This window comes from Choloepus didactylus, chromosome 7 (genome assembly GCF_015220235.1).
Source record: "Choloepus didactylus isolate mChoDid1 chromosome 7, mChoDid1.pri, whole genome shotgun sequence".
NCBI classification, from domain to species: domain Eukaryota; kingdom Metazoa; phylum Chordata; class Mammalia; order Pilosa; family Megalonychidae; genus Choloepus; species Choloepus didactylus.
Window position 1 is genome coordinate 61719518 of NC_051313.1, and position 16613 is coordinate 61736130.

Consider the following 16613-nt stretch of genomic DNA (forward strand, 5'->3'; position numbering starts at 1 on the left):
CTCCTTTACCTAAATCAACTGATTGTAGACATTAATCACATCTACAAAATACCTTCACAACATCTCTTCTGTTTGATCAAAGAGCTGAGTGCAGTAGCTTAGTCAAGTTGGCCAATACAGATACACGGGGATTTGAGAGATTTTAGTAGATGGCACTAACTAACATCCCTTTCAATGATAAAATCTAATAATTTTGTTCTCATAGGTATCAAAAGCTAGTTTTTGTTTTGTTTTTCTGTTGTTTTTACATTATGGAACATTTCAAACATTTATAAAAGTAAAGAGAATAGCATAACAAACTTCTTTGTACCCATCAGTTGATTCAGTGTAGTACATGGCCAGAGTTTTGTTTTTGTTTAATATGACTTTATTGAGGTTTATTTTATATATCATAAAATTCACCCATTTGAAGGATACAATTCAGTGATTTTTAGCAAGTTTACCAGGTTGTGCTGCCATCACCATAAATCAGTTTTCAAACATTTTCTTCACCTTGGTAGAATCCCTCCTACTCATTTACTGTTAGTCCCAATTCCCACCCTTAGCACCAGGCAACCACTTACCTGCTTTCTGTCTCTATACATTTTCCTTTTCTGGGCATTTTATTTAAATAGAATTATGCAATAGGTGGTCTCTGGTGTCTGGCTTCTTTCACTAGCATAATGTCTTTGAGGTTCATCCATATTGTAACATGTATCATAGTTCTTTTTTTTTTTAATGAATAATACTCCGTTTTTTAGATATATCACATTTTGTCTATCCTTGACTATGGCCAGTCATTTTTCATCTTTATTTTTTTCCTTTCCTCTCCACCCCCCACCCCTATTGAATTCTTCAAAAGCCATTTTAAATTTCTTGAATATGGTAGCTTAAAACATTTGTTATTTATCATATTGTCCTCCTTTTTCCTTTTCTTAACCATAGTCTTTTTGTCTTCTTATTCATCATGCCTATTTTAATTTGTTTTCTGCATCTGACAAATTACTTTCTCTTTGACTCTTTTTATTTGTGGTTTTTGGATTATGTTGAAAATGAGGAGGTGTTTAGACCATAAACTTTCAAAGATAGATGCTTGTGAAAGAAGGGGGCCCACTCTGTCCTCTGTGTTCCTGCAAAAGAAAGTTTTATTCTACTCATTTCTACAGGTTTTTATAGCATACAAGATAGTTTCCTATGTGACTGTTTTCAGGTATTTCAGGGAGGGTACATTTTTTCTAAAGCCATAAGGTGTGTTTACATGTCTTTAATCTCAAGGGGCAATTTCTTTGAGGCTAGACAGGAAACAGCAGGGGCAGGAGATAGGAGCATGGAAGGAGCCGAGCAAGAGCCCAGCGACTATTCCCTTATCTAAATTGGTGCCTGCCTTCAGGCAGGCAAAGGTTTGGCCTTCCCCCAGCCTGGTGCCCGCCTTCAGGCTTCCGAGGCTAGGAGCGGCCACCCTGTATAGTTACCAGCCAGGGAACTTTCCATGTCTCCACAGATACTAGTGTGCATTGCATTATCTCCTCACTTTAGTGAAAGTTCATAGGTGATCAGTGCCAAATCCAGATAGTGCTGACTTCTATAATTTTCTTTGGTTGATCTTTCAAATTGGGTTCCGTGTCGGGCAGTATCTATTTGTTTCTCAGTCTCCTGCTTTTGCTTTGCTTTGTTTACTTTTAAATTTAGGTTGTTGGAAGAGGAGCCTTTGGAGTAGTCTGCAAAGCCAAATGGAGAGCAAAAGATGTTGCTATTAAACAAATAGAAAGTGAATCTGAGAGGAAAGCCTTTATTGTAGAGGTAAGTTGAGATGTCATTTATTGTGTAGTTTTTCACCTAAGATATTTTGTGAATCTAATATTATGTGAAAGGTTGTTCAATTGTCATTTCTCTGTATACTTGAACGTCAGCAAAGTGATTAAACCATTGGTAATGCCATACAACCATTTTCTCGTTCTTGATTAAAAATTAGGGGAAAAGAGATTTAACTACATGAATGAATTCATCCCTCCCTGAGTTAAATTCAGTCTCATTCATGTAATTCAGATCTATTTCAGGGCATAGAATTTTAATTTTAAAATAGAAAAGGAATGGTATTCTCTCCCATTATCTAAAATTAAGAGGGGAAATTTTATGTATTCATTTTTAACTGAATGTTTTAGAAATTCAAATGCGATTATTTTAAGGAAAAATAATTTCAAATTTGCTTTTTCTCATTTAACATAAAGATTTACAACTGTTCTCCTACAAATCTGATGATGAAAGAAAACTCAAATCATGAGATTGTATTACAAGAGTTATTCCTTATTTTATTAACTGTGTTATTTTGTATATGAGACCACAGTACATGATTAAACAATGTTTTTATCACTTTATACCCTTTGGCCAATGAATAATTGAACTTTATGTTATAAATCTTACAGGCTTATGTGTTTATTTAATCACAATTCTAAATATATTTCATATTTTTTAAATGTAAAATATAGGAGAAGTGAGAACAGAATTATAATAAATTCAGATGAGTTTGTAATTGGTTGAATGAGTTGAGAAATGCTGATGAATGATTTGATGCCATTATGAAGAAAGACGGTCTCTAGTAGTATGCTCCAGGAGTCTGGTTGCAGCCTTGCCTTATTCAAGATTTTTATTTGTGATTTAGCTAAGGTCATTAGTTATATACTGTCATATTGGCAGTTTAAAAAAGCTGAGTGAAATAGCATGTGTATTAGATTCTAAGAATCAAGAGTCAAAAGATCATAAATTTTTCAATCAAGGTTATACATACATATAATTTGAAGAGTCAAATAGTTCTTCAAGGGTTCCTACCAAAAAACTTCAGTCCCCTATACCTTCTCCCATGAAATTTTCTGCTTCCCAGAGATAACTCCTTTGCGCTCTTTTAACGAATTATAATGTTTAAATTGTAATTTTAATTTGATCATTTTTCATTTTTTAAATTATTATATCTATATAAGTGCTAGTCATAGCTAAGCCGTGTAGTATCCTATTATTCCCATAACTTTTCTGTATAACCTTTTGTTTTCCTTAGAATTAATCACTGTTTTGGTTTTCTTTTGTTGTTGTTTTGTTCTGTTTTTTGCTTTGTTTCTTGTGTATAAGTTTATCATCTTCTCAATATGTTCAAACACAATAGATTTCTTAGCAATTTTATCCTGAAGAAATTTATCCTGGAGCCATCTGACCTGCTCCAATTTGGATTGACAGCTTTCTAGGTCTTAGATATAGTTGTCTTAGGATCTCCCTTTATCACATCACAGGGATTTCTAACATTCTCTTTTGCGCTCTGTCCCCTTTTTTCATCATCTTCCTGTCTCTTGGTTTACTTCTTCATTGGATGGAACACATACTTTGTAACTTCTTCAGAAAGGCTACAAGAGACCATTTTTTTGAGATCTTGAATGTATGAAAATGTCTAATAGGAAGAGAGAATTCTATTCTCTTAGTTAGTACTTTGAGTGGGTGTGGAATTCTAGGCTAGACATGATTTTCTCTCAGAATTTTGAAGGCATTGCTCCATTTTTTTATCTCCAGGTATTTTTTTTTTAATGCAATTTTATTGAGATATGATCACATAACATACAGTCATTCCAAGCTTACAATCAGTTCACCGTATCGTCATATAGTTGTGCATTCATCACCACAATCAATCTTTGAACACTTTCATTACTCCAAAAAATAAAATTAAAATTAAAATAGAAAAGAACATTCAAATATCCCATTCCCTTCCTCCCCCAATTGTACGTTTACTTTTTTTTTTTGAAATAAAAGAAAATATTTTTCATTAATGGATAATTCAAGTGACATAATTTTACCATTGCAATCAGTTGCCCCTGAGTACCCTCATACAGCTGTGCATCCATCACCACACTTAATTTCTGTTCAATTTTTAGAAACTTTTCATTACTCCAGACAAGAAATAAAGTGAAAGATGAAAAAAGAAAAGGAAACTCGGATCCTCCCCTATCCCGAACCAACCCCCCTCAATTGTTGACTCATAGTGTTGGTATAGTACATTTGTTACCATCCATGAAAAAATGCTGAACTACTACTAACTGCAGTAGGTATATATTTTCTCCCTATATACCCCTCTATTATTAACTTCAGTTGTATTGTCATACATTTGTTCTGGTTCGTGGAAGCGATTTCCAATATTTGCGCAGTTAATCATGGACACTGCCCACCACAGGATTCAGTTTTATACATTCCCATCTTTTGATGTCCAACCTTCCCTCTGGTGACATATATGACCCTGAGCTTCCCGCTTCCACCTCATTCACATGCCATTCGGCACTGTTAGTCATTCTCACATCTTGCTACCGACATGTCTGTTCATTTCCAAACATCCAAGTTCATCCTAGTTGAACATTCTGCTCATACTAGGCAACTGCTCCATTCTTAAGCCTCGTCCTGTATCCTAGTACATTATATTTCATGTCTATGAGTTTACATATTATAATTAGTTCCTATCAGTGAGACCCTGCAATAATTGTCCTTATGTGTCTGGCTTATTTCACTCAGTATATTGCCCTCAAGGTTTTGTCATCAACCCGTTTTTTTTTTCTTTTAATGTGGTTTTGTTTACTCACCATACATTCCATCCTAAGTAAATAATCGATGGTTCTCTGTATGGTCATATATTTATGTGTTCACCACCTTCACCACTATCTATTTAAGGGCATCTACATTTCTTTCACAAGGCAGGAGGGAGAGTCAAAGAAGGTAGAGAGGCAAAAGAAAGAGGAAAAAAAATGACAGCTAAGAAGCAGCAAAAGGAAAAATAACCTCAAATCAAAGCAGAGCAAAGAATCAGACACCACCACCAATGTCAAGTGTCCAACATGTCTCCCCTATCCCCCCCTCTTATCTACATTTACCTTGGTGTATCACCTTGTCAGATCAAAGGAAGCATAACACAATGATTCCATTAGTTACAGTCTAGTTTATGTTGATTGCATCCCTCCCCCAATGCCTCCCCACTTCTAACACCCTGCAAGGTTGACATTTGCCCATTCTCCCTCATAAAAGAACATATTTGTACATCTTATCACAACCGTTGAACACTCTAGATTTCACGAAGTTACACAGTCCCAGTCTTTATCTTTCCTCCTTTCTGGTGTCTCACATGCTCCCAACCTTCCTCTCCCAACTGTATTTATGGTTATCATTGTTCAGTGCACTTACATTGTTGTGCCACCATCTCCCAAATTGTGTTCCAAACCACGCACTCCTGCCTTCTGTCACTCTGTAGTGCTCCCTTTAGTATTTCCTGTAGGGCGGGTGTCTTGTTCACAAAGTCTCTTATTGTCTGTTTGTCAGAAAATATTTTGAGCTCTCCCTCATATTTGAAGGACAGCTTTGCTGGATATAGGATTCTTGGTTGGCGGTTTTTCTCTTTCAGTATCCCAAATATATCATACCACTTCCTTCTTGCCTTCATGGTTTCTGCTGAGAGATCTGCAGATAGTCTTATTAAGCTTCCTTTGTATGTGATGGATTGCTTTTCTCTTGCTGCTTCCAGGATTCCCTCTTTGTCTTTGACTTTTAATAATCTGATTATTAAGTGTCTTGGCATAGGCCTATTCAGATCTATTCTGTTTGGAGTATGCTGCACTTCTTGGATCTGTAATTTTATGTCTTTCATAAGAGATGGGAAATTTTCATTAATTATTTCCTCTATTATTGCTTCTGCCCTTTTTCCCTTCTCTTCTCCTTCTGGGACACCACTGTTACGTACATTATTGAACTTTGTTTCATCCCTAAGTTCCCGGAGACATTGCTCATATTTTTTCATTCTTTTCTCCATCTGCTCCTTTGCCTGTAGGCTTTCAGGTGCTTTGTTCTCCCGTTCCTGATTGTTTTCTTCTGCCTCTTGAGATCTGCTGTTGTATGTTTCCATTGTGTCTTTCATCTCTTGTGTTGTGCCTTTCCTTTCCATAGATTCTACTGGTTGTTTTTTTGAACTTTTGATTTCTGCCTTATATATGCCCAGTGTTTCCTTTACAGCCTCTATCTCTTTTGCAATATCTTCTCTAAACTTTTTGAATTGATTTAGCATTAGTTGTTTAAATTCCTGTATCTCAGTTGAAGTGTACGTTTGTTCCTTTGACTGGGCCATAACTTTGTTTCTTTTAGTGTAGGTTGTAATCCTCTGTTGTCTAGGTATGGTTTCCTTGGTTATCCACATCAGGCTTTCCCGGACCAGAACAGGCTCAGGTCCCAGAGGGAAGAAATATTCAGTATCTGGTTTCCCTGAGGATGTGTCTTAGAAAATTGTTCCACCCTGTGATGCCTCAGGTCATTGTGCTTTTCTGCCCAGCAGGTGGCGCCTGTTAGCCTATAATTCTTGACTGGTGTGAGGAGGAATGGCCGTGTTCCCCCAGGCTCTGGGGTCTGGTTCTGAATGGAAAGGGCCCCTACCCTTTCCTCTTAGAGAAGATAGACCCCCTGGGGGTCATTAGCATTTCAATGGTCTCTCTCTCTCTGCTTGTGCTATCCCCACCCTTCTCTGAGTCACAGCCCTGGGAGCTGGAAATGACTGGGGCTTTCTCCACTGAGCCAAAAAACAAACAGATAGTCCCCTTCAGACCCAGTCCAAGCGACCCTCTGGCTCTCCAAGGTCAGTTGTCACCCAAAGCCTCTGTCTGTTTTTTGGGGATTCATACCTGTAGTGAGCAGTTCACTCTCGCTACTTAAAACCCCAGTTGGAGCTCAGCTGAGCTATATTCGCTTGCTGGGAGAGCTTGTCTCTGGCACCACAAGGCTTTACAGCTCGGGCTGTGGGGGAGGGGGTCTCCTGACTTGGATCCGTAGGTTTTACTTACAGATTTTATGCTGTGATCTCGGGCATTCCTCCCAATTCAGGTTGGTGTATGATGAGTAGACGGTCTCCCCACAGTTATTCTGGATTATTTACTAGTTGTTTCTGATTTTTTTTAGTTGTTCCAGGGGGACTACTTAGCTTCCACTCCTCTCTATGCCGTCATCTTCCCTCCTCCATCCCCCAGTATTGTTTTTGCAAAATACAGTATCGTGATTCTTGATGTTTTGCATAAAATCTGCTTTTTTCTCTCTGTAAACTTTTTTTAAAGTTTTATTCACATCATACAGTCCATCCAAAGTGTACAGTCAGTGGCTCTTGGTATCATATAGTTATGCATTCATCACCACAATCAATTTGAGAACATTCTCATTGCTCCAAAAAGAAAAAAAAAAATCCCATACCCCTTTTCCTCTCCTATTATTGACATACTAATTTCGTTACAATTGATGAAAGAATAGTACAATGTTACTGTTAACTATAGTCCTTAGTTTGCATTAATTGTATTTTTTCCAATATATCACCCTATTGTTAACATCTTGTAATAGTGACATATATTTGTTGTAGTTCATATTAAAAACTTTATTATATTTGTACAATTAACCACAGTCATCATTCACAACAGGTTTTGCCATATTATACAATCCCATGTTTTATCCTCTAGCTTTCCTTCTAGGGACATACACAACCCTTGACTTTCCCTTTCAAACATACCCACACTCAGCATTGTTAATGAAACTTACAGTATTGCTCTACCATCACCTGTATCCAATTCCAAACCTTTACAATCAACCTTATTAAATATCCCGTACACCTTAAGTATCATCTGCCCATTCTCTGTCCTTTTTCTATCTCCTGGTTCTAGGTAACTCTAGATTTTAACTCCCAGAGTTTACTCATTGTAATTAGTTCATAGTAGTGAGACCATACAATATTTGTCCTTTTGTGTCAGGAGTATTTCACTCAACAAAATGTCCTCTAGGTTCCTCCACATTGTTGCATGCATTGGGACGGCATTCCTTTCTTACAGCTGCATAATATTCAATCATATGTATATACCACAGTTTGCTTATCTACTCGTCAGTTGATGGATAGTTGGGCTGTTTCCATCTGTTGGCAGTTGTGAATAATGCTGCTATAAAAATCAGTGTGCTAATGTCTGTTCGTGTCCCTGTCTCTAGAAACTTTTGACTTTATGTTTGTTTTTGTTCCCCAATATTTTAAAGATTCATGAATGATGTGTCTTGGTGTGAATTTATTTTCATCCTTTAAGCTGGATACTGACTCTTTGGGCCCTTTCAATCTGGAAATTTATGTCCTTTGGTTCCAGGAAATTTACTTTAATTGTTTCTTTTATTTCTTCCTCTGTTTACTCTATTCCTTTTATGTTAGGGACTGATTTGGATATTGAACTTACTGTTTCAACTCTATAATTTTCTTACCTTTTTTGCTCTCTTTTCTATCTCTGCTTTTTCTCCAATGAGATTTTCTTGTACCCTCAAATGAGTTTGTCTATTTTTGTATTTTAAATTTCTATAGTCTTAATTATTTATTATGACATTCTCTTATTTCATGGATATATTGTCTTCTATTTTTGAAAATTCCAGATGTTGTTTTCTTTCTTGATTCATATCTGTGTCTACTAAGTTGCGTCTTTTATTTTGTCTGTTTTGAAATCTGTCTTTCATATTAGAAACTTTCCTCAAATGTCTGGTGATCCTGAACTTTACAGTCATATCTAAGAGGGAGAGTTTATAAACTGATTGGAGGGAGTATGTGTGTTTTTGTGCATGCACTTGAGGGTAGTATGACTGGCATATTTCTTTGAAGAAACCTCAGTGTGCACTTCGGGAAGACTTTTCTCTTGGGTGGATTACATTCCAATTTTCTGTTGGAGGGCATACATCTTTGTATTTTGAGAGCCTAGTGAGGGAAGACGTCAGGGAATCCCAACATTCAATATATAAATTTTTATTAATTTTCTCTGTTTTTATTTGTGCACTCATTCCCTCAGTTTTATTTGGGGTAATTTGTGTACCCATCCCCTCAATTGTGTTTGGGGGAGTTTTCTTCTGCTTTTATTTGGGTACACATCCCTTCAATAGTGTTTGGTATTCTCTGATCCAGAGATTCTGTTATATGTTCTCTGAAAGAATAATCCTCTCATATTCTGCTGGGATGATAAAGAGATAGTCATTTAGCTTCTGAAGTCGGAAAGGAGATCTTTGGGTCTAATTTTCCACCAATCCTTCTCCCCTCTTTTATTAGCTCACTTGCAAAGCTGTCTGGTACCACTACCACTCCTCAAACCTTTGATAAGGTAAATGTGGTTGCTTCTCGGTTTTCTTCATTGTCAGTTTAGGGTTCAGCTCTTTTAGGTCTGCTATATTAATTATTGCTAGTTATTTGCAACTTCCAAACTTTTTTAAAAATTTTTGCTGTTTTCTCATTTCACATTTTCTTCTTCATCCTTCTGAGTTATGCCTTTTAAAAAACCCCTTTGCTATTTTAGTGGTGTTTGAGGAAAGAGCAGAATTTAATCTGCTATCTGAAGTTCACTGCTGAATCTTAATAAGATAAAATATAATAGTAATATTACTTCTTCTATTAGGTCAAAAAATCCACAAGTATTGGATTTGGGGCTGAAGAGTGATACAGCTTTCTAGTAGCATACTGTAAAAGATTTAGAGATCTTGGTGGATTTAGTATGAGCCAGCAGTGTGATATAGGTAATAGAGAAGAAGAGAAAGAAGAGAGAAGAGAAAGGTAGAAAAGATCAGGTGAGGAGAGAAGAAAGAGCAAGAAACAGTTTTGGGGCATGCATTAGTAGAAGTTTGAGAAGTAGAACAGGGGAAATGAGTTGAATATTAGCCAAACCCTTCACTGGCATAAGTATGAAATGTTGGATTGGGGAAGATTAAAACTGGAAGTAGGGACACTTGCTAGGAGATTGTAGTAATTACTGCAGCTGTTCTGGCTGGAATTACTAAAGCAGTGGCAATATGAACGGAGAAGAGGGAATTCATTGAAGAAGTGGAGATGAAGATGAGAAGTGGGAAGAGAGTAGGGAAAGAGAGTAAAATAGGGAAAGAGTAGAGATTTTAGGTCAGAATGAAGTTCAAACCTTGGCTGTGCCACTTCCTAGGTGTAATGGGTTTAATCAGCTCACTTAACCCTGAGTTTGAGGTCCCTCATCTTTAAAATGGAAATGATAATTACCTACCTTGCAGAGTTCTGAGAGGTAGATCTATAAAGTCCCCACCAGGATCTGTCACAGAGAAGGTACACTACTCAACCGTAGTTATGAAGACAGTGATGACAACGATGACAAGGCTTCTTCTGACTTGGATATGTCAGCTAAGTAACATCTATTGGATGGTTTTCTGGCATTTCACGGCAGAGTTAATTTCTTCTTCTTCTATGTACTTGTCATGCCTTGTTCGGAACTTCTGTTATAGCACTTTGCACACTACTTAAATTATTTGTTCACACGTCTATGTCCCCAACTAAACTTTGAGACCTGGAGGGCAGGGATTCTGTGCCATTCATCTTGGTATTTCCTCTGACCACAGTACCTGGTCCTAAGAGATGGTGATTGTTGAATGACTGAATAAATGTTTTGCACTATCAAAAGATTTTAAAGATTCTATGAAATTAGTACCTCAAAAATGATTACATTTTAAGAGAAACTTTAATTTGTTGCAGCTTCGGCAGTTATCCCGCGTGAACCATCCTAATATTGTAAAGCTATATGGAGCTTGCTTGAATCCAGTAAGTTTGTCACTTTTTCCTTGTAGCTGTCTATAAGAAATGGCATGGCAGATGTGTGTGGATCTGTAGTTTATGAAGCCAGTTTAATGCTATTTTAGATGTATTTCTGAAAAAGCACGAGTTACCATTATGCATTTGTTAAATTTGTTTCCAGTCCTTTAGCAACACAATATATTGGAGGAGTTGTCTTATCCAATAACCTCACCTGTTTTTGAGTCTTTAGATATCTCATGACAACACTTGTTAGCACAGGAGAAAGTCTCCAAAAGATCTTGTGATTATGTTTTTATATGCATCTCCACTCTTAGACTGCGAGCTCCTGGAAGATGGTCTTGGATCATAGATATCTTTTTTCCCTTTAGGGCCATACACATACTAATGGATAAATGAATGTTTTTTATGCATTTATAGAAGTAAAATTATCTCTCATGTCCCCTAAGATGCTGTAGTTCAGTGGTTAATTTTTCTGGCTTGTTTCCTTTAGGTGTGTCTTGTGATGGAATATGCTGAAGGAGGCTCTTTATATAATGGTGAGTGTCATTAGACCTGTCTTTCTAGTAAATTAAAATAATTGAGAAGCTTTTGATATAAACTGTAAGTTATTTAATGTTCTTCACAATTTAGCATCAGAATACCAGGAGGTAATTAAATTTTTTTTTTTTTTTTTTTGGCTAAAGGTTAAAAATGAAAAGAAGTTACAACATTAGCATGTGAAATTTAAAAGTCTAAGTATATAATTTTTTTTAATTGATACTGCTTTTCATAATGTTAAAAGCATTTAAGTAAAGTAAAAGTTTGCTTTCTAAACATTTAAAACTATGTTCAGACTTTACATTTTTTTTCCTTTTGCCCTCTCTCAGCTTAGAGCCTACTCATTTTAAAGCTCCTTAACTGTAATTCCATTTCTCTCTGCTTTATTGTGTTTTCTTTTCAAGAATAAAATTGTGAAAACTTGCATTACAGAACATTTTAATTTAACAATGAAAGAAAATGTTATCGTTTTGTTGCCACCTTTATGGAGCAAAGCTCTTTCACCTTAAAAATACCAACCATATACATAAATGTATTGTCTCTTTTACTTTTTAATTAGCTAATTTTTAAAATTAGCCTTATTTTTATAGATTGCTACTTATATCGACTACCCATGTGCTCATCATTGTTAATGGGTTTCTAATATACCATTGTTTTATTTGGTTGAACTATTTCTAGTTTTTAGCAATTACAAAAAATACAATTATAAACATTCTTGTTGTAACTTATTTGTTCTTTCTGCAATAATTCTCTGCATCACTCTTGGTAATGTGCCATCAAATTGCTTTCATTTTATATTACTATGAGATAGACTATCAATTTGAAAGAGTATGATAATGTGTATTAATTGTACTTGAACAGTATGTAATGGTACTTATGTAGCAGTTATCCATTCAAAATTGTTAGATATTTCGATCTTCTTTATCTAGAAAAGAATTCCAAGCAGAAGTGAGAGCATGTCTAGAAAAATACCCAGACATATGTTCTGATAGTGCTTGTATTCACCCTGTGTTTTTTGTTATATGCAATAAATTTCTTTTTAGTTTGTGCCTTTCTTTTGCAGTGCTGCATGGTGCTGAACCATTGCCATATTACACTGCTGCCCATGCAATGAGTTGGTGTTTACAGTGTTCCCAAGGAGTAGCTTATCTTCACAGCATGCAGCCCAAAGCTTTAATTCACAGGGACCTGAAACCACCAAAGTAAGTTCTAATGGTGTAATCTCTTCCTTGCCACCTCCAGTCCCCCATTCCCTAATTAAAGCAATTGTTGTATATGAGTTTCTCTTTTCTCCTCCCTTTTGACTTGCTTAAGAGTTTATTTTTAACTCCCTTTCATCATTTAGTCTTTTCTTTAAGCTTGCATTTTAGAATGTTGTCTTTAGTGGAATTCTTTATTTTAGTGGATTTTAATTTTTAATAACTTATACATTAGATTAGCGTACTTCTAGAATCTGTTAACTTGCAAATTTCATTTTGTATGTACAGTATATAAATTGTTCCTAGACTTTTTGTTCACGAGAGCAGGGACAAGTCTCTCTTGTTCCCTGCTGTATCCCCCAAAAATAGCACGGTTTCTGCATATAACAGCCATTCTACAAAAATTTGCAGAGTGGCTTTTATTTGCCCTTTCAGAGGAAGGCCAAAGGATGTTTCTGGTATCTAGGTAGAAATTTAAAATATTTTGAATTTCTCCATGTCGAGAATCCTGGGACTTGAAAGAATTTAAAATTCCTTAAATGAATTCTTAAAAAGGCCCAAACTTTTATTCCTTGTGTAGGAACTCAATTAACAGAAGACAAATGTGGTATGAATGTCCCTTTTCCCTCTGATTTTTTTTTTCTTCTTTATCCACCTACAACAGGATAAAAATTGTTACTTCCCAAGTATCTACCTCCACCACCACCACCACATGAGTCTTCAGAGAAGAGGTTTCCTGTAGTAAAACTACATCATTCACAAACGTAGTCTCAAATTATTCCATTCTTTGATACTTTTTTCAAGCATTAAAGCATTCCTTCTGGGTATAACTCGTCACTCTTGTGTCTAATCTGATGTGCTCTAAGTTGGTTCCAATTTTTGGAATCATCCTTCTTGCTAGTGTACATTATTTCTGTTCCTAGGCTTAAACTGATTTCTCTTCTCTTTCTCTAGGTCCCTAGTAAAATAATGTTTAAACTCCAGATTTATGGCAGTTTTATGTTTTTAACTTGATTCCTGAGGCTGTTGGCTTAGCTACATGCCTTGGCTAGTGAAGACAAAGCCACTTAACCTTTTTTTTCCTGGTATGGAGATCCAGTCCTCCTTTTTCCCCCCTGTATTTATACAGAATTAAATAATCAAAGCAAATTCAGAGAATTCATAGATCTTACCCAGCACCAAATTAGCTAATGATTCAAAGGATACAGGCAAACATCAGACACAGGCTAAGCATTCTTTCCTTGAGGAGCCTGAAACCATCAGATCCAATTCCCAAAGCATTGCTTCCTTTTCTTCCACATTAGGATATGTTCTAGTTTTGGAATAACTGACTAGTTATTAAACAGTATATATGGAAACAATTGTCCACAAAAGTGATAGCTTAAGCAACTACCCCATTCTTCATCCAACCATGCCTCATAAAGCCATAAATTTTAGGTTAAACAACCCAGATTAGATCAGATATACCCTACTAAAATTTTGTAGTAGAAACTCTTCTTTTACTAATAAATACCATTAGCATATTTACATGAAGTCTGGTCGGGGTCGTTTATTCTGCTCAGGCATCCCAATAGTTGAACTCATCATATTGTGTTACAGATCATCTTTGGGCATTCAGTATATAAGTCAGGCTTAGAATAAGAATTGATTTTTTTCAAACAGGATGGGGGAAAGGAAAATTCTTTGGAATGGCTGTACTTTCATATACACTTGTATACACACACCCACATGCTACTTCTTGTTGTCAGTGGGAAACCTACAGATTCTGTAGTCAGAAAGGGTCTCTCAAAATGGCATGTAAAGAAGGCACCCGATGATTTGGTGAGGTATTTTATACAATAACAAGTTGTACTTGTGCCCCCATTTTGTTTATCTTTTGCAAGTTGATTCACATGTATATCAGAAAGAAATGTTTGATTTTATTCTGAACATTGTAAAAGTGAGAATGAAAAGATAATCCAGGTCCAGATTTCGGTGAGCCTTGTATGTCTTGCCAAGAGTGGTGAACACTGAAGCCTTATAAGTAGAGGAGTACTGGCATAAAAGTTAAGATTCAGAAAAATTATTATGGTATCTTGAATGTGCCAGAATGAACCAAGGAAACCATTTATAGAATTTTTACAGTCGCCTTGGTAAAAGGTTGTAAGAGCTTGAACAAGAAAAATGAGAGAGAGAAAACTTTTTGTTGTTGAAGTGTGTATAGAAATAAGTTGCATTTAGCATTTCTTGTCACTCGAATTATCACTGGAAGTCTTTTTGGCAGTTCGGAAATGTAGATAGTGGTTTATCTGGCTTACCTTGGTTACATTCGACTGAAAGAGAACTAATTTTCTAAATAAATTTCTCCAGTTGGAATTTAGGTACAAAGTTATATGCCAAAAGTTTATAAAACTTGTAACTAAAATGAATCTTCATATATTGATATTGAGTCTCTGTTACTACAATATTATGACACAGATTTTATAACCCATCTCTACTTCTGTTCATCATCAAAAGCAAAATCTTCCTAAGTAAGAGCATATGGTGATTGTACTTGGGTGATGGAGCACCTAGGAAAAGTCAGAATATTAAGGTCAGAACATTTCCTGTAAATTCTTCATTCAATCATTTTTACCACAATAGATTTGTACTTTCCCCCCTCCACGCTCATACTCTACACACCAAAAAATGAGGTTTTTATACATGTAAAGAACAGATTAAATATTATCCTGGGATTGAACATTTTTAGAACATTTCAAATAAGGATTGTTTTTTTCCACTCTGTAATAGTTTATTTTATTTTATGAAATTATTTTATTTAAAAATAATGCATGCTCATGGTTAAAAAAATAATCAAATAATACAGAAAAGTATGAAATAGGTCTTTCCTGCCTCCATGGCTTATACTGTACTATACTATACTAAACTCCATGGATTATACTATACATAAAGTTGTTTTTTTCACTTACATGGACATCTTTTCATATCAGTGCATACAGGTATTTACCTCTTTATTTTTAATGGATAAATAATATTCCTTTGTTGCTTCTTAAGTAAAGTGAGTATTTAAAACAAAAACTATTCTTGGCCTTATGAGCAATCTTAGACTTATATGACTTGATTTGTAGTGCTGTTTTTAGAGAATATAATGCTACTGAATCATTTGACATTTTGAAATTTTATAAAGTTTTTAATGTCCTAAACTGGTGCTTCTCAAACTTTCCCAGCCCTCAAAATAAAGTTGTATGGTATAGCTCTAGTAGGTCTTAGGGTAGGATCAAAGTCCAAAGAAGCCTTTGTAAGGAAAATTGCGTAAGAGTTTTGCATTCAACGTCCTATAATATGCAATTTGTTTTAAAATAAATGGTAGGATGTTAAAACACTTAAAACTGAGTAAAAGTGGTGATCCAGGAAGATATGCTGGCTGTAACCAGACCTGTGCGGGCACTCTGCCATTTATCCCAGCATACACTTATCTGCTGACAAGGTGTCATGCCCTAGTTTGAGAAGCACACTAAAATTTAAGCCACAATAGTTATACATTTAGGTTTTAATGTACTATGTCTGCTCATGAGGATGTACTGAAATGTGGCCATTGATTCTTATGGGCACACGATAAAAACAATTTTGGAACTCCAGCAATATAACAGACTGTGTAAACTAAAAAACATCCCATAACAGACACCCAGAAATGCCATATATTATGGCAAACATTCTTTTAGATGCATAAGTGATTTTATAAAAAAAGTAAGGGAAATAAATCATAAGAGTAAAAGATGGAGAGAAGTGAACCCTGACTGGGAAGCAAGCATGGAAGTCAAGGGCTTTCCTGTGAGTCTCTACCAACACCAAGAATATAGAACCCTGGGTTTTAATGGCTCCTGTGTTATTGGAAACAGGTCCTTTATTCTGCCAAAGATGGGGTAGCAGAACTGAGACCTCTGCATAATTCAATACCCTTGGAGGGAACAACTTAAAGAAAGGCTAGAAAAAACCAATTTTCTAATTAGGCCAACTAACATTTCTTTCCCGAGAGTGTCCCCTGATACAACTGTGGCTTTGAATTTATACTACTTGCCCAGTCAGGGAAACCCCAACTAGACAGGTTAAAAGTGCTTTGGGGTTGGCAGTGTCTCAGGATTTCTGGGAATAAATGCAACCTATTTTGAAGTCATATACCCTCAACCCAGGCCCTTTAGGATTCTTACAGATTAAGGTCAGATATGCATCCACAATGAAAATTACCAAAGCCATATGTTACCATTAGTGAAAGTTATCAGAAATAACAAAAAAGCAGAATTGAACCCTCAAAGACT

At 35.8% G+C, this 16613-nt stretch overlaps 1 protein-coding gene across 2 annotated transcripts in view; it reads left to right on the plus strand.

The window, feature by feature from the left end:
* The window catches only part of MAP3K7 (mitogen-activated protein kinase kinase kinase 7), an 86635-nt gene that overhangs the window by 17643 nt on the left and 52379 nt on the right, over window positions 1-16613 (plus strand). For both annotated transcript variants that reach the window (XM_037842639.1, XM_037842640.1), the window contains exons 2-5: window positions 1669-1779; window positions 10523-10588; window positions 11073-11118; window positions 12183-12321. In XM_037842639.1, the coding sequence (XP_037698567.1) occupies window positions 1669-1779; window positions 10523-10588; window positions 11073-11118; window positions 12183-12321 (362 nt within the window). The remainder of the gene's footprint in view (window positions 1-1668; window positions 1780-10522; window positions 10589-11072; window positions 11119-12182; window positions 12322-16613) is intronic.